Source organism: Diabrotica undecimpunctata, chromosome 7, assembly GCF_040954645.1.
Source record: "Diabrotica undecimpunctata isolate CICGRU chromosome 7, icDiaUnde3, whole genome shotgun sequence".
Classification (NCBI taxonomy): domain Eukaryota; kingdom Metazoa; phylum Arthropoda; class Insecta; order Coleoptera; family Chrysomelidae; genus Diabrotica; species Diabrotica undecimpunctata.
This window is the reverse complement of record NC_092809.1, coordinates 118,543,335-118,562,485: the sequence shown is the minus strand read 5'-3', so window position 1 is coordinate 118,562,485 and position 19,151 is coordinate 118,543,335. Positions and strand designations below refer to the sequence as shown.

General features: G+C 31.9%; 1 protein-coding gene across 2 annotated transcripts in view; it reads right to left on the bottom strand.

Moving 5' to 3' along the window:
* Nucleotides 1–19,151, bottom strand: part of LOC140445742 (calsenilin-like) — an 859,410-nt gene that overhangs the window by 92,781 nt on the left and 747,478 nt on the right. For both annotated transcript variants that reach the window (XM_072538045.1, XM_072538047.1), the window contains one exon: nt 9,494–9,567. In XM_072538045.1, coding sequence (XP_072394146.1) covers nt 9,494–9,567 — 74 coding nt within the window. The remainder of the gene's footprint in view (nt 1–9,493; nt 9,568–19,151) is intronic.

The window sequence follows — 19,151 nt, the reverse complement described above, 5'->3', positions numbered from 1 at the left end:
ATTTATTTTTACTTTCATTTGAAATTTTAAATATGAAAATATGATAAAAAAACACCTTAGAGGGCCATTTAAAGTAAACAACATATTAAGCCTAATTCTGTAAAATGAATGCATGATAAATTTGGCTCAAGTTACTAATGTCAGTTCTCTTATTAAGAGCATTTATGTGTTTTAGTATTGAACACATTTCCAAAAACTGTCTTTTGACGAGATTGCGTTCATTACCAAGAATCTTAACTTCATTAAAGTTCACTTTGTGCTTAGAGTTAATAGCATGCTGGGCAAGAGCACAAGTATGTTTGGTTTTTCATATTGTTCTTTTTAGATGAACTGATGATGCTTTCTGAGTAGAAAGCGAAACGTCTTCAATAAATAGATGAAGTAGCCACCTTCTTTGTATATTATTTCTCCACTTTGACCGAAAAACCCACCACTCTTCGAGTGTTCCTTAGTTTATATTGGATTGACGGTCATACTCCTTTTCTCGATATATATATATATATATATATATATATATATATATATATATATATATATATATTATTGTCCATATGCAATAAAAGTTTCGTAGTATTTTTCAATATAGTAGTTAAATTAAGAAGGCTCCTATCAAGATTCAAATGTTTAAAATAATTTTTAGGAATAACTCATTTAAGAATTCTTTATTATGCACTAATACAAGCTCAACTTATCTATGGCCTTTTGAGATGAGATGGAATACGGAGTAATTACTTGCATTCTATAAACATTATTCATAAGTGGCTAGTTAGAATTATTCATTGGAAAAATTTAAGATATTCTAGCGAGCTGTTGTAATGAAAGTCAATTTTTAACTGTACGTAAATTATTCTGTTACAAAGCCCTTATACATATACATGAAAAAAAGATAATATTAAACTTAAACAATCATGCTAATCAAACTAGATATTCAAGGAATAATGTAATTGTACCTAAATGTAATACATCGATACTCCAGAGATATGTTGGTTACATAGGGCCCAAATACAATTGTCTAGTAGAGAATTTAAAACAAATTAAAAATTATAAAAAACATAGATATAAATATAAAATTAAACAATTGATTGTAAACAAAACAACAAAATTTTATGAAGAATTTATTAATGGACAATAATGATAAATAATAAATATTTAAATATACTTTGATTAGAAACCACAACATTTCTTGAACTTACTGCAATTAATATCATGTACTTACATTTGTGTCAAATACTATATTAAAATTAAAATTAATGTACCTATTTTTGTAAGTACGCATCTGTAACTTACTATTTATATTTATACAATTGTTAAATAATTCTTTGTTTGAATATATATTTTTAAATCTCACGCACAAGGTGTTCTATTTTTATACTAACTCTACTTCAGTGAGTTTTTATGTTTATTTAGTATTTAGTATGCTTTATGTTTCTTGTAGTATGTATGTAAGCTTCCTAAATAAACATTTATTTATTATTTATATTATATTATTTATTTATTATTAGAAATAAATATATATTATTTATTATTAATTAAGTAACATTTTATTAATATTAGAAGCTGCTATGGTTTTGTTGAAATAAATGGCTAAATATAGGTATCGCCTAGGAGGACAAATTCCTTAACTGTCCGTACTCCTAGGCCATTTACTTCAACAAAACGATAGCATCTTTTGCTAAATAATTAAATCTTTTATACATCTCGTATAGCCCAGAGGACAGACAACGATATATTATTAAATCGTTTTCGTTCATGGCTACCAAAGTCGGTGGCACCTCTGTACGTTAACCACTGGAGTGGTCAAGTTTTAGGAGACATTCGTTGGAGTTTCCGTGTTTTAATTTGTATCAGCCCGAGTGTCTGATGAAGCAGGGATGCTAAAATGAGTCATTACACTCTTACCGTCTAGAATGTTAAAAAATGACACATTTTTTTGTGTCTTGTCTATTACATATGCGAATCAAACTTTGCCTTATAATATTATACAACTGTTGATAATTACAAAAATGATTTTTCTTTTTATTTTTTATTGTTCCTGTACTTTAAAGATGACGTCAACAATTTTTTGTTCAAAAATTGTTGCTTCATGGCGAATATTTAATCTCTGGAACGACAAATCTGAAACAAAATGACAGTCCTTCTTTCGACTTTTTTCTGTCAAAAAAATTTTAGTATCTTTTTTTTTTTGGTCAAATTATGGTACCTTCTTATAGAGAAAACCAAAATAAACGAAATTGGTTAAGGTTTATTAAAATCGATTAAAATCGAAATTAAGATCCGGAGATTAACTGTCCGCCGGTTTTAAAAACGTAGTTTTTCTCAAAATCTTTAATCTCTGAATCTGGTCAATTGATTTTAAATAAACATTCATGCATTTAATTTTTTTGGTTTTCTCTATAATGATTTACCACAAATTAACCAAAAATAATAATATTTTTTTGTGACTGGCAAAAGTCGAAAAAAAGGCAATTCTTGAACAATATTTTTAAATCTCCGCAATTTTTTTTTGTTAAAGAATTTTCAATTTTTCTGGTAAACTATCACGTAAGAACACTTTTTTAAAACTTTTCTCAAATTTTGTATTTCATATTTCTCGCTCTAGAGATTAAGTGTCGGCCATGGAGTAGTAATTTTGTGGACGAAAATTTTTAGTGCCATCTTTAAAATACAAGAACAATGGAAAAATACAAAAAAATTTTTGTAATCTTCAAAAGTTGTTTAATAGTATAGAAGAAGTTTAGCAAAGCTGTACTGTAAATTAAGGAAAAATATGCTCCAATATTTGGCATATCAAGTTAGCGTCGAATTAATAAAATACATACGATTTAGAAATATAATATATCGCATTGATAAATGTAGCAAACAAAAATATTTTTATTTCAAGCTTAAAAGATAAAACGAGTTCATACATTAAATTATGAAACGGAAATTATTTAGTTTTCGGTTTGTCTAATAAACCGACATCATGATCTGTGTCAGAAAAATAGACGACTTGTTTTCTTTTCTTGCTGCCAATTACGACGAATGCGGAAAGCTAAGTTCCATTTGGTCTACAAGAGAAGATCCTAATTGATAAAATTAATTGAGTTTTTTATTTGTTTTCTTTTTGACCTCAGCGATAGACGAAACGATTGTGCGTTAAATCAATAAGAAGTTATCTTTTTTGAGGCGGTTGCAAAAAATTCGTGCTATAGTTATTAGGCAAACATTCCCTAATAGTCAGTAAAAAAAATCAAACAAAAAAGTACGGAAAATAAAAACTATTTTTACATAAATTTAATATCATTTTTTCGTTCTTAAAAGTTAAAAGTGCTTTCATAGCCAAAATTCACTCATTGTTTTATTTCGTTTGTTTGTTTTTTTTTAATAATTAATTAGTTGGAGCAACTTTATGATATATAATATTTTCACAAAAAATTATATGGCAATAAATTTACATTAAGGAATTAATATATTTTCTTTCACTCTTTTGAGCTATATTGAGAACCACTGAAGTAAGATGAAAGTGTCAATCAAATTACCAATGGCGGAAACTTAAACGAAGAAGTGGACGAAATAATTAGCACAGCATGTAAAATGTACCTTCCGATCAAAAGTTATACTACTGAAGAAGTCAAGGAAAAATAAATAAACCCAACTCACGAAAAGTTCCAGGTTATGATTTAATCTCGGCACAAGTACCAAAACAACTTTTTTGTAAGACCATTACTATGCTAACAGTTATATTTAACCGCATGCTAAGCTTATCATATTTTCCAAAAATATGGAAATTCGCTGAAATAATTGTGATTCTTAAGCCAGAGAAAGAGCCCAATGAAGTAGCATCTTATCGATCAGCCTATTTCCATCCGTAAGCAAAGTTTTTGCAAGATTACTGGTACAAAGAATATACGTAGATCATAAATTCCTACCAAAATATCAGTTTGATTTTCGGGAAAATCACTACATCACCCAAAAAGATCATCGAATGATAAATGAAATATTAAAAATCTTGAAAAAAAGAAATAGTGCAACGCTATAGTCTGACAAAGTCTTGCACAGAGGTCTGCTTTACAAAGTAAAATAGCACTATCCAGTAACTATTTCCTCCTACTCAAATCCTACATAAAAAATATTTCTCTATAAAATTCAATGACCAACATTCCAATCCTGTCCTATTAACTCCGTACTCCCGCAGGGTAGTGCTCTAGAACGGCTGCTTTTTCCAATCTACACAGCCGATATACTAGAGATTAATAATACTACAATCGCTTTCTTTGCTGACGACGTAGCAATACTAGCTAAACGAAGATCTCGTACAAGCCTCACATGACCTGCAACATCACCTGGACATACTGAGTGATTGGTACACAAACTGACAAACAAAAGTCAATCAATCAACTCAAATAGCATTAACCAACTGCCATCCATCTCAACCAACGAGAAGACAGCTCGACTTAACCGTTAACCGGAAAGGTCTCGTCTGTGAGACGGCCTTCAATATACATTCCTTATTATCTCTGATTTTTTGTAAACCACAAGTTAGCAACGCCTTCTAATCCCAAACCCACTGATCAGTTACCCTTTCATTGAATTTCAAATCATTACGAGAACTAAAATATAGGACAAAATAAAATAATCGCAGTTTGTGAGAAGATACCTGTCTGTTCGTGGTACTAAATCGTGATTGTGAAATATGGTTGGTTCCTTGAAAAATAGATCTATTTTGTCAAACAATTTAAAGACACTGTTACGAGAGCGGCATGAGATTATTAGTGGTGCTAGTGATATAGATGCTGTTTCATTGAATGAGCATATCGATTCCCATCAAGAGCGTAATTCAGAGTGATCGTATGAAAATATCGATGACAACGATATGTATGACAGTTGGATGCTACCTCTCAGGGTATAAGGTTCCCTTTTTCGAGCTGGAAAATTGTGCGTTCCTTTAGAAAATGTAATCCTTCATCATTGACTTAGTGTCTTATTAATTTCAATGTTGTTACTCAAATTATGTAATTTTAGTGTCATCTGACCTCATCATGTGGCTAATTCCAAATACTATATAGACGTTTTTCACTAAAGAGTGTCTGATAAGATCGAAAACGTTATGAAAATTTGTAAGTCCATTTTGGATAATTTAAAAAAAATTTAATAATAAAATTTTATACCATTTTACAAAAAAAGTTTTTACTGTATTGTAAGTTTTTCTTTTTAAACATTCAGTTTCAAGATTCTGAAGACCCATTGGAGCTTATTTCGATTTAGACCGTTGTTTTTTAATTGATAATTATATGCGTCCGCTCACCGTTTAAGCCGCCGGGGCGCGCCGCACTGTATGGTGCGTCTCTGTCGCACTGATACATATTATATTGTGTACTTACACAAAAAATTTTCAACAAAAATTGATATTTATTAAAATTTTGTAACTATATTACACAAAAAAATTTCAAAACAACTCAAAATATTATGTTAATAAATTAAAAAACAACGATCTAAATTCAAATACAATTCAAATACAATACACAGTAAGCTGCGATTGCTCTTCAGAACCTTGAAACTGAATGTTAAAATTTTAATTCACGCAACCTCAAAATCAATTATTTACAGGTGAGTTTTCAATCTTCGAAAATGCTTAGTTTCGCATTTTTCAGATTTTAAATCGCTTATAACTCGAAAATTGTAAACTTTAGAAAAAAAATGACAACATACATTTTTTGTTTAAAATGACACAGAAAATCTAAAGAAAATTTTTAGACAGCAAAAAAGGCGATTTTTAAAGTTTTTTGTTAAAAAAAATAATTTCTGTTCTAAAATTTTGCCAGGCTCATTTCACTTTTGTTTAAAGGGGACATTTTTTAACAAGAATCCAGAAAGAAAGCGAACCAGAAACATTTTTACTACGGAAGCGGTCTCGCAACATGGACTATGATTAAAAACAGTGATTGCTGTAGACCATAATCTTAATTTTTTTAAAATATTTTACATGTAGTTGCCTTTTTTAATTTAACAGGTATCTACTACATACAAAAACGTTTAGTTTTTAGTTTTCCTTAGTTTTTTAATTACTTGCAGTTTACTGCGTTTTTGATAAATTTAAAATATTTTTTTTCCAAGTAAAGATTTGCAATCTGTTCGGACAATAATAAAATTTGATAATTCAAACAGAGAAATTAACATCAGCGAAGAATACCTGCCTGTGCTGGTACCTTCCTTTTTTATATTCTTCCTTTCTTATATTCTAAACAATTTACTTATGAAAATCTATCTTGTAAGTCCAAGGGTTTGTGTCTCTTAAGTCTTCTTACTTCCTTGCTGTTGTTCAGTAGGTTTACCGCACTAGAATTTGGGTGAATTTCTAACCGCTTTAAATGCGCCTATCTACATTTTTTTATTTCTTCGCGCACAACACTCACTGAGAAATTACGATTTAATACTTTATTAGGGACGTAGTGTAGTGCTTTAACAATCTTCCTGAGGACCTTCGATTGGAACCTCTGCAAGATTTCAATATTGGATTTACTTGCACACCCCCACAGTCAAATGTCGTACGTCCTGATGAGTTTTAGAATTACATTATACACTAATAATTTATTTTTCTAGTGATAGTTCCGATCTTCTTTCAAATAGCTGGTAAAGTTATCTTAATTTTAGTCCAAGTTGTTTTCGTCTATTGAAGATGTGGTATTTCCAAGTAAATCGTCTATCATTAGAAACGAAACATAAACACTTGTAAGAAAAATAAAAAATGATCACTGGGAACACTTTTCGAAAAAAACATGATTTTTACGGCCTTCAAAAGGAAATATGGCGCTTTATAAGAGGTCAAAGAACGGAGGAAAAGGAACTAATAACACCAAAACACATAGAAAAGGACACGTGGATTGACTACCTGGAAAAGAACTTAATTTAAATGTACAGGAAGTTCGGAAAATACCTGAAAACCTGAAGAACCGCAGGTAAAGATGTGATAGTAAACGAGTTACTGAAATTATGTAGAGCTGCAATGACAGAACAATTAATAACATTAATTAATAAAATTATAAAACACAATAATATACCGGAAGAATGGAGAATGAGCGAACTAATTCTACTATTCAAAAAAAGGAGATAAAAAACAGCCAGAAAACTACAGAGGTATAAACTTGTTAAATACTATGCCAAAACTTACAACTAAAATTTTACAAGTGCTACTAAATCAGAGGATAAGTTTAGCAGATGAACAACAGGGTTTTCGTAGTGGAAGATCGTGTACAGATGCAATAACAACTATTAAAAACATCTACAAAAACAAAAAATGGAAGTCAAAATAGATGGATCGACAACTAACAGAACCTATAGGAATAGGCAGCGGAATAAGACAAGGGGATATATTGAGCCCCATGCTCTTTAATTTGATTATGGATGAAATCATCAAAACCGTTAACAAAGGAAGAGGATACGAAATGGAAAACAAAGAAATCAAAATACTCTGTTACGCAGATGACGCTATATTGATAGCCCAAGATGAAGATAGTCTGCAAAGACTGGTCCACAGATTTAAAATAAGAGCAAAAGAATTGACAATTTCATCTCAGAAAACTAAAACAATAGTAGTTAGCAAATAACCAACCAGATGTAAAATAGAAATTAATGGCATCAGTATGGAACAAGTAATGGAAATAAAATACCTGTCTAGCTATGAAGACCAGGACAAATAAGTGAGAGATCAAGTACAAAAAGCAAGTACACTGGCAGGATGCCTTAATAACACTATATGGCGAAACAGACACATTAACACTAAGATGAAATCAAGAATTTATAAAGCCAGTGTAAGACCCATAATGACATATGCCTCAGGAACAAGACTTGACACAGCCTCAACGCAAAGACTACTGGAAACGGCAGAGATTAGAGTACTGAATAGAATTACACGAAATACGCTGTGAGCTCGAAAGAAAAGTGAAGATATTCGAAGAAAATGTAACGTAAAGTGTATAAATGAATGGACCCAAATAGAAAAAAAGAATGGATTAACCACATAATCAGAATAAAGGAAACCCGTGTTGTCAAAATAGCAAAAAATAAGTCACCAATCGGCAGATTGGTGTATCAAAAGTATCAGACGACCGCGCAAAAGGTGGAGTGACAACTTTCCATTGGGATATTAGTCAGCCAATGACAAGCAGAATTGCTTAGAAAGAGAAGAAAAAGAAGATGTCGTCTATCAAGATGAATAACAAGGTATTTTGCACTATCAAATTGCGGTATACCTTGATTGTTTAGTTGTACATTTGGACATGTTTAGTTGTACGTTTGATTTATTTTCATTACCCTTGATTCGCTATTTTCTTAACCACATCTGAATGGTGTTTAAGTGAACTTGTAACCTTCTAAATGCTTCGATTGCATTTGTGTGCGACGAAAGGATAACGGTGTCATCAGCAAATGTTGCCAAGGAACATTTCCTATGTGTATAAAAGATATAAGAGTGCACCAAGCACACTACTTGGAGGTACGCAAGAGTTTATAGATCTTAATGCTGTTACTATCATACCGTATTATAAAATAGTTTAACAATGAATATGTTACTAACCACATTTAAAAGGTTAAATATGGTTATTTTTTGTTAAATATTAATATTGTACGTTAATATGACAAAAATATATAAAGGTTTATATTCAATCGTCTGTGAGACCAGAACTTGCTATTTCTGTCTAAAAATGTGACTTTTGCAATTAAGGGTTAAAATTTCGGCAAATGAATTTGCTTTTTGGATGTAAGTCAAAACTCAACATCCAAAACAAAATTCTTCTATATAAAGCCATATCTAACTCAAACCTATCTGTTACTACGGGCTACACCTATGGGACTGTGCAAAGTCAAGGTCGCTGAATATCATCCAATGATTTCAGTCTAAAGTGCTTAGATCGATAGTGGTGAATTACAATCGATGGTGTGTTACAAGGACTTAAAGATTTCTTTCATCAAAGGAAAAATCCATCAAAGCCATGAAGTCACTAAATTAAAGTAGCATTTAACATGAAAATAAGTTAGTAATTAAATTATTCAACAAAGGTCCAACCACAAGAAGACTAGATGGAACTTGGCCCCAAGACCTACTTTCAAACTTAACCAAAATAGAAAAAGTTGAGACATTATTGGATGTGTCTCCATCATGCACAAAACCAGTAACACATTTAGTTACTACTTTGTAATATTGTAAATTGTAAATAAATATAGTTATAAAAGAAAAAGATTTCTATTTCAATTATTTTAGAGTGTGTTATAGATGAAACATTCTGTGCTAAATCTTCTAATGTTATATGTTAAGATATTCGTGGATTGTGTTTTAATTGAGTGGATTTTCCAGTTATAAGCAACTTGAACGGTTTTAAGCCCATCTTGCTTAATACACTAATATTTTAATATCACTTTCTAATTAATTTCGATACCGAATTTCAAAAGCTTTATTATTATTTTGAGTTATTTAGTAAACTTGCTCGTTAATCCCTTATGTTAACCTAAATATCCTTACCTCGAAACTTATCAGGCCGCTGTGATCTTGATCGAGGGTATTGAATACATAATGGGCATATTGGCTGCTGTTCACTGAAACAAAAGTAAATATTGAAATATGGTAAAACAAGGTGAAATATGGAGGCGAATAATAAGGAAAATGAAGAGTAAACACAAGTTCTGTCAATCAAAGATAATTACAGTTGATTGAAGCGTGAACCACTCCCAAAACCCCATTAGTATTAATCATCATTATTGAGGTAAGCAGTCGAGCAGTCGATTTAATTTCCTGTTTCTGATTACTGTTTAAATAGTCTGTTTCACGTTCGGAAAAGTCGTAGAAGTTGAATTAGCTGGATTGATTATTGACGATTTTAAAACAAAACATTTCTTAGATTTATACAATTTTAAATTAGATAAGTAATTAATCAAATTAACAAAGGATGGTACACTACTTTTTTTAATAAAAAGGAGTATAAGCAAACGAAAATCAGGATGCGTCAATTACAGTGCTTAAAAATATTATGTTTGGGAAAGTATGTAGTTATTTATTTTCATATTTTTAGATTTTTTTTTACTTACTTTTACTATACTATAATATGCTCTGATTTAATGGTTTATTCTAACGACTTTGCTTTAAAATATATCGTTTCCGGTTATTTTATAAAATCTGGTTAAACTGGCTTTTATTATGTTTTAATTTCGGAGAATTTGACTTCTTTTGTTATTTTTGTGTCGATAATCCACTCAAAACGTGTAAAGTATCATGTTGCACTTTGACCATTGAATTGGATTTTCGCTATTCAGAGGCGTCCTACAATAGGGTTGATTTATGAGATGCACTTGTCCAATGAGAGGTGCCCAAAGAATGGAACAATGCTATAACCATTCTTCTACATAAAAAAGGAGATAGAACGGACCTAGAGAATTATAGACGTATTAGCCTGTTGAACCACATATACAAGCTCTTCACTAGGTTAGTGACATCAAGATTGGAGAGAAAATTACATTTCTACCAACCGAGAGAGCAGGCAGGATTCCGATCAAATTATGGTACCAATGATCTTTTCCATACAGTAAAGACGCTCATTGAGAAATCTATAGAATACAACAAACCTCTTGTCCTCACTTTCATAGATTTTCATAAAGCGTTAGAACGATCGAAATAGACAGCCTTATAGAAGCAATGAATAACAACAGGATTGACCATAGGTATAGTGAACTTATTTACAATATTTACAAAAATGCCACTAGGACTGTTAAGATACATGATAAAACCCGACCAATAAAAATAAAACGTGGGATAAGGCAAGGAGATACATTCAGCCCTATTCTGTAACTACAAATCGAATAGAAATGAGTCAAATAGAATAGAGATGAGCAAGTCGGATCGGAATTGTAGAAATCGGTATTCTGTATCTCATCTCGACCTCTACTATCGGAATGTTGTGTAGAAATTGATTTCGACTAGACAAGCTCTGTCGAGATCAAATTTCGACATTGAAATTGGTCTTGACGCTTGCGCATTGGTATCATTATTGTTTTGACATTTATTTGTGGACTTGTTGATATAAATTAGCGAAAATTTTGTAGCTGCTTCATTTTTTAGTCTGTGGTGTTATTTATTTAGATAAACTTTACTAAATAATCTAACTACTCAGCAGATGTCTTTTTCTTTTGTGTTCCGCTTGCCATTTTGTATTCTTGTAACGAATTTTTCAAACTTGTCTTTGCGTATTACCGATTGCTTATTTCACTTTTTTCACTTATTTCACTTTTCAGTGCGGGGTTGCCACTAACTTCTGAGCGCGTCTAGTAGAAGTTGGCGTTTTAGATTTACACCGATTACGATGTGAGTTACAGAATGCCAATCCAAACACGAAAACGACGAGATAGATATCCAACATTCCGATTTCGGGTAATTACGATTCGACTTGGTCATTTCTATTCGATTTGTTAAAAGTTACAGAATAGATCTGATTGTCACCGAAATTATTCATAACGGCATTATAGTATGCCTTTAAGATGTTCAATTGGGACCACAGAGGAGTAACAATAGAAGGTGAAAAACTTAACCATCTCCGTTTCGCAGATGACATTGTCCTTATCACAGATGATTTAGGAGAAGCCACAGATATGTTAAATGAATTGGACTTTGCATGTTCGAAAGTGGGTCTCAGAATGTATTTGTCCAAATCTATGGCAAATATGGTTCCCAATAACCATTTAACTATTCAAAACAAAGTGGTAGAGCTGGTGGAGAAATATACGTATTTGGGTCACGAAATAAGAATTAGCAAGGACAACCAAACATGCGAAATCCAAAGACGAATTACTTTAGCGTAGGCAGCCTTTGGAAAACTTCGAGACCCACTTAGGGCCAACATACCAATTAGCCTCAAAAGAAAAGTATTTGACCAATGCGTATTACCGGTCATGACCTATGGGGCGGAAACTATGACTCTAACCAAGACTACGGCGTCGAAATTGAGAGTGGCACAGAGACGAATGGAACGATCTATACTGGGAGTGACGTTGCGGGACTGAATAAGAAACAAAGATCTTAGAAGAAGGACGAGTATTGCTGATGTTGTGGAACGCATAGCGGAACTTAAATGAAATTGGGCAGGCCATGTAGCGAGAATGCATGACTCAAGATGGACGAGTAAAATTACACATTGGAGGCCAAGAGCAGATAAACGTAGTAGAGGAAGACCACCTACACGTTGGCCTGACGACATCAGGCGTATCACGAAAAATTGGCAACTAGCCTATGTCCAGCAGTGGACGTGATAAATGAAGGCTAGATGATGATGATGATGATGACTTGTCCATAAACCACCCAACGGTTAGAGGGTTCTGTTTGACCGTCTCAAGTCTCGACACTTCGCCTTCATTACCGAAACAGCGAACACCACACGGGGCGTCCTTCCTTCTTTGCCTCGGATGGCGTCGTGACGCACCGCGACCAATTCTTCTGCTTGCTATGAATACATTAATATTTCAAAAGGTGAGTCTATAATCTTTGTACAGACAACAGTATGAGCTAAAGCCAGTTAATTTCGTAATTTATTCACAGTCGTATTTGCTATTTTTCGCTAGTTTATTTACAGTCAAAATATTGCATTTTTCTTCAATATTATTTCTAATATCATTTAACCAGCGACCTCTTAAGTTTTATACAAAGCACGTTATAATCCAGGGAAATAGGATTTTTCTCGTGACACTAGTTGTTTTGACTAATATGGACCTCTATAACAGAAACCTGTGTTTCCTGCAGCCGATTTTTTGGACTTAATTAGTTATTAAAAAATTAAGGTTAAAAAAGGTCAATTTTCGCTATTTTCGTTTATCGGCAAAAAGTAAAGCATTTGAAACCAATTTTAGAGTAAGAGGCTTGTAAGTCAAAAATTCCGGTTTCTTATAAAGGTTACTAAGTTTTTTAAAAAATGAACTTTTATACTTCCTGAAATGTTAGGATTTGTGGTGCTTAAAATATGATTAAAATTTTAAAGCTATCTACTCAATAGTTTAAAAGTTATTTTATTTGTTGCTTGCAACAATAATTGTAGAATATAAAGTCAAGTACGTCTCCGAAGAGGGCTTTCTTACTGTAGGCATCCCACAGGGCAGTATTATAAGCCCTTTGTTATTTGCTTTTTATGTTAATGATCTCGCTATAAACATTGTAAAAAATAGGAACAATTTTCATTCAGTAAACTTTGATGATGACTTTGATAACATTAATCTTAGGATCATCTTTGAATAACCTTCTAGATATGATACTTTGGAGGATGCTCAGACGTGGTTTAATATGAACAGACTTAAAGTAAATAAGGAGAAAACAAATGATATGATTTTCAAAACTAAAATAAACAGCAATACAATACCAAGTAATGTTCAGATACAAGAAGAGGAAGTATTTTTAGTAGATAACACCAAATTTCTGGGTATACATATAGATCAGAATTTAGACTTTGAAATGCAGGTTGGTAAATTATGTTTTAAGCTAACATCAGTTTGTTACCCTTTAAGAGTAATATCATCATATTTAGCTGTCATCTCAAAATGAGCTCTCTATTTTGCAAACTTCCACTCACATATAAGATTTGGGGTAATTTTCTGGAGAGAAAGCACCAAAGCCGAAAAAGTTTTTATTATTCAGACAAAAATGGTTAGGATACTGTTTGGTTTAAAATTTAGAGATTCCTGCAAAGGAAAATTCAAAGAATTAGGTGTAATGACTAACTGGAACCTATATTTATGAGTCCATCATCCAGCCTCAAGAGTCCACTGCTGAACATAGGCCTCTTCCTCATGTTTCCAACCCCGTCTATCTTGCGCCGCTCTCATCCAGTTTTTATTGAGTCTTCTTAAATCGTCAGTCCATCTTGTAGGTGGTCGACCGACGCTTCTCTTGTCTTCCCTTGGCCTCCATTCCAATAACCTTTTTGTCCATCGCCCATCTGTCATTCTGGCTATGTGTCCTGCCCATCTCCATTTTAGTCTGGCTATCTTCTCGTTGATGTCAGTCACTCCGGTTCTTCTCCTGATGTCTTCGTTGGTTATTCTGTCTCGCAGAGTTATTCCTAACATGGACCGCTCCATTCTTCTTTGTGTGACTCTCAGTTTGGTAGCTGCTACTTTTGTTAAGGTTTCTGCTAAGTGTTTCTTGTAAGTGTTTCTGCTCCGTACGTCAAGACTGGGAGGACGCACTGATCAAATACCTTTCTCTTTAGGCATGTGGGCAGCTCTCTTTTAAAAGTTTCTCTCAGTTTTCCAAATGCTGCCCAAGGCCGATTCTTCTCTTCAGTTCATGAGTCTGGTTATCGCTGCCAATCATAATTTCATGTCCCAGGTATTTATATCTATCTACGAGTTCTATTTCTTTCTCACCAATACTGATGTTCTGGTTGGGTACCAAATTGGTCATGATTTTTGTTTTCGAAATATTTATATTTAAACCTACACTTTCTGTAGCCACAACGAGTTCCTGTACCATCTCTCTTGCCATACCTAGATCTTCAGCTATTATAAGTATATCATCGGCGAAACGTAAGTTGTTTAGATATTCTCCATCTATTTTTATTCCCTTTGTCATCCAATCCAAATTCTTAATATTTATGAGTGCCTGGTATTTATCTACAAAAATAGACATATATTTGAAGTAAACAGCATAAAGCATAATTTTAATACACGAAGCCACAGTATCGACTACCTACAATATGCCTATGCATATACTTTCTATAACAGTGAGGTTTCCGATGTACGCGTGTCAAATTTTATAATAAATTGCCGAATGTGATTAAAATGGAAAACAATTTTAACAACTTTACGGAATATGTAAGCGATATTATAATAGATCTTGAACCACATTCGGTCAATGAATATTTATTGAGATAGATAAAGTTTGGAGGAAAGAAAACTTGTTTTTTGTTGTTTTCAATAGTAGTGATTTAAATTTTTTTAACTTGTTCATGTGTAAGTATCTTCATTGTATATTTTTATTACTTTAGTATTTCTTGTATTGACACTATTCACTTTAATTGGAGTCATTTAAATCGTGCATTTATTTGTCAACCCGTTCTTGTGAACAAAGATATTTCTAGTCTATTCTATAAGTCAGAAACTATTACAGTTATAGCAATTTTACAAACGGCTTATAAAAGAAGATCTATTCTATAAAAATAACCAAAAAAAAAATAAGAAAAATAATTTCTAAAATAAATATTCTAAAATTATTTTGAAATACATTAAAATTATTTTGAAATACAATAACATTTTAACCACTACCTGGAGGAAAATTATATTTTCATATTTAGAATTCTTTCATTTTTTCACAAATTTAAATCCTAGGACAATTTGGTACGAAATTAGTCACCAAAAAGATAACTAAGGTTATCTTTTTGTTAAATACTTTTAGACCTCACGGTATTCTATTAAGTCGTCAAGTTCCGTCTTTCTTACATATCAGCATACTCTGTTAGATATTCCATTAAATTCCAAATCAGAAGGCATTGTATAACGAGATCATTTCTGTTTTTCAATGGAATAAAAGATCAAAAGATTCTGATGGGCATTCGAAATGAAAATTTTAATTAGAATAGCATATGCGACGAGCTTTTTTCCTGGAAAAACAGAAAAAAAAATGAATTTAAAAATGGCTAGGTAATTATATGTGTTTATGTAGAAAAGGGCCACTCACACCAATTAAAAATGTTAAACCCATTTTACATGCTTTCATTGGGATCTACTCGAGAGAGCCTTTAGGAGCCTATTAGTACCCTAAAAGTGGTGGATTATCTTCATTTGTTTAAATTACATTTTACAGAAATATTTCACTGCGATTTTGGAAAATAACATAATATATATACATATATATATATATATATATATATATATATATATATATATATATATATATAAATCTTTACTTGATGTTATTAAAATAAATCACACTGCCGTTAACCCCAATCAAGTAAGTATATAAACAACAAACAATTATTACATTGTATTTTACCATGTTTTAAATAATTGTAGCTCTCATCTGATGATGCCAATGAAAATTGGCGAAATATACTGAACTGTTGAACAGAGTACACTTGGTTTTCAATCAGCTGTATACCCAATTAACCTCAACCCCCTTTTTGATATATATATATATATATATATATATATATATATATATATATATATATATATATATATATATATATATATATATATATATATATATATATATATATATATATATATATATATATATATATATATATATATATATATATATATATATATATATCGCCTCTTTGCTTCAATAACGTGACAAGTACAAAAACTCAATTTTTTTTTATTTGATAATTAAAACCGCCGTGTCAAACTTTATTTTCTCCGAAAACGCGGTATCTACTTAGTGAGTAATAGCAAATGTATAAGAAAAAGAGACAGCGGAAAGGTGCTACTTTGCGATGTCACGCTATCTCTTTCTTCAGAGTGCTTTGTTTCAACAATGAGACAAGACAGTTGTCTCTGTCCAAGGTGCACTAGTTTTTCGACAAGAACGTGATATCACGACGATATTACATTGTGATTGCAAAGGTATGTATTCATTCAATATTATTTTTTTATTCTATAGTGTGATATGTCTATTTTAAAACAGTGTTGTTGAAAAATGTCCTTGGAGTGTGAATTGGTATATATCTTCGTGTCACACTGTTGCTGAAAATATATAAACTTTGCTTTGTGTTATCTAAGGATACCAGGTTGGATATGATAAAAGTTTTCCCAGTACAAAAAACAAGTTCAAGTTACATACTGATGTTTCGTTCTTCCAGAAAAAAAAACAATATTTTTATGAGGATTATTTTTAAATATTACATTGTTCATACTAAAATAAATAACTAGTATGTACTTATTTTTTCAGATGGAATCGCGATCTACGAGGAAATTACAATGGCAACCGAGAAATCGAACATTCCCGTTCTAATGACTAGTACAGGTATGTAAGTTTTAGTTATCTACGAATTATTTAGGCACCCATTAGACGATAGGTTTTGCTGTCATTTATCGCCGATTCTGGCTACGATTGACCAAAAACTTGTGTAAGATTTAAATATCTGTGTTAGGTAGGGTATGACTAACAGGTTTGCGTATATGACTTTTATTACTATTATCTTCTGCTTTATTCTTATCTTCTATTATATAATATTATTAAATTTGACGTACCGTTTTTTAGATAATGGCACAACATTAAACATACGGAATGAAACTTCAAACATAGAGGACTCAATGTTAACAGAAGAAAAAGTTGATTTAACAGTTCCGATAATATTCTAATCATAATTTTCTTTACAGATACCGACGACTCCGTAAAAGACCCAGACTATGAAGATGTAGAACTAAGACATCGTAATCGAAGAAATGCTTCATATTCTGACGAACAAAATTTACCCGTTAGCACAAGTAAATCAAGACAATATTTCATGTGAAAGTGTGAATCTGCTACCTAGGGAAGACTATGAAATGATACCTAATAACCTTATACCAATACAAAGTGAAACGTCTGATAAAGAAAATATAAGTGCCTCTCAACAGAAGTTAACAAATCCAAATTGTAGTCCAAATAAAATAGGAAAAAAAAAGACGAAGACAAGAAGATAATTGGCAAAAAAATGTAGTAAAGAAACTGAGAAATAGTGGAAAATCTTATCAAACACTAAAGGCTAAGAAAACCATTCCAGAACGAACATTGAAACCATCTTACAGAGAAAAATGTGCTTTTAAATGTCGGTTAAATATCACAGAGGAGCGACGTTTGCAATTATTTAAAGAATACTGGGATTTAGGAAACATCGAAAAACAGTAATCATTTATCGCAAACAATGTTGAAGCAGTCGTCCCAAAATTTCGATACGTTAAAATACATACCGATGGGAACGTTGCACCTTCTCGTGACAATAACAACGCTTTCTTTTTAACTGTTGCTGGTGTAAAGACTAGAGAGCAACATTTCAGCAATGAAAGATAATCGAGGACGTCATGAAAATAGATATAAGGTAGATGAAAGCATTAAAAATGGCGTTAAAACATTTATAGAATCAGTACCAAAAATTAAATGTCATTACATAAGAGTTAACTCAAAAAGATATTACAATGATGGCAGCAAAGCGATTACCGACCTACACAGAGACTATGTTACAAAGTGTAAATCACTAAATGTACCTTTTGCCACATATTTGATGTTCTACCGTATATTTACTCAAGATTTCAACACATCATTTTTTGTTCCTAAAAAAACTTGTGTGATGTGTGTGAAGGTTATAAAAATAGCACCGAGGAAGAGAAACAACAAATAAAAGAGAAAAACGAAACACATCAAAGTGAAAAAGTTCTCTCACGTATAGAGAAAGAAAATGATAAAAAAGACAATAAAATTCTGGTCGCAGTGTATGACTTGCAAGCAGTATTCCAGTGCCCCAAAGGGGAGATCTCGGTCTTCTACTATAAATCGAAATTGAATATTTTTAATTTAACCATATACAACATTCAAAATAACTGTGTTAAAAGCTATGTTTGGGATGAGTCAAACGCCCATAGAGGTGTGAATGAAATCGGTACATGTGTTTACAAGTAGCTTAAGAAAGTTTTAGAAACATCCAACAATTTGGACGTTGTGTTCTATTCGGATAATTGTGCAGGCCAGCAAAAAAATAAATTTATGATCTGTATGTATCTATACGCAGTAAAAACAATTGAAAATCTTAACTCAGTAAAGCATAAATATTTGATAAAAGGGCACACCCAAAACGAGGGAGATTCTGCTCATTCCCAAATTGAGAGAGAAATTAAAAGTCAATTAAGATTCTGCCCTATGTATACAACTGATGCATTTATTGGTGCCGTAAAGGCTGCAAGGAAGAAAAGCGAGCCCTTCCATGTTAATGAAATGTGTTTCGCCGATTTTGTTTTGACTTGAAGAGTTTATGCAATCAAATGAACTTTTCTTTGCTGAAAGATGAAAATAATGAGACAGTAAAACTAGCAGGTTTAAAGGTGATTGAACTTAAAAAAAGCGAACCCGATGCTATATTTTTTAAACATTCATACGCTGACAAACAATTTCAGAAAGTTGTAGTTATTAATAAAAAGAAAAAGAGCAACAATTTGGAATTGAGAGA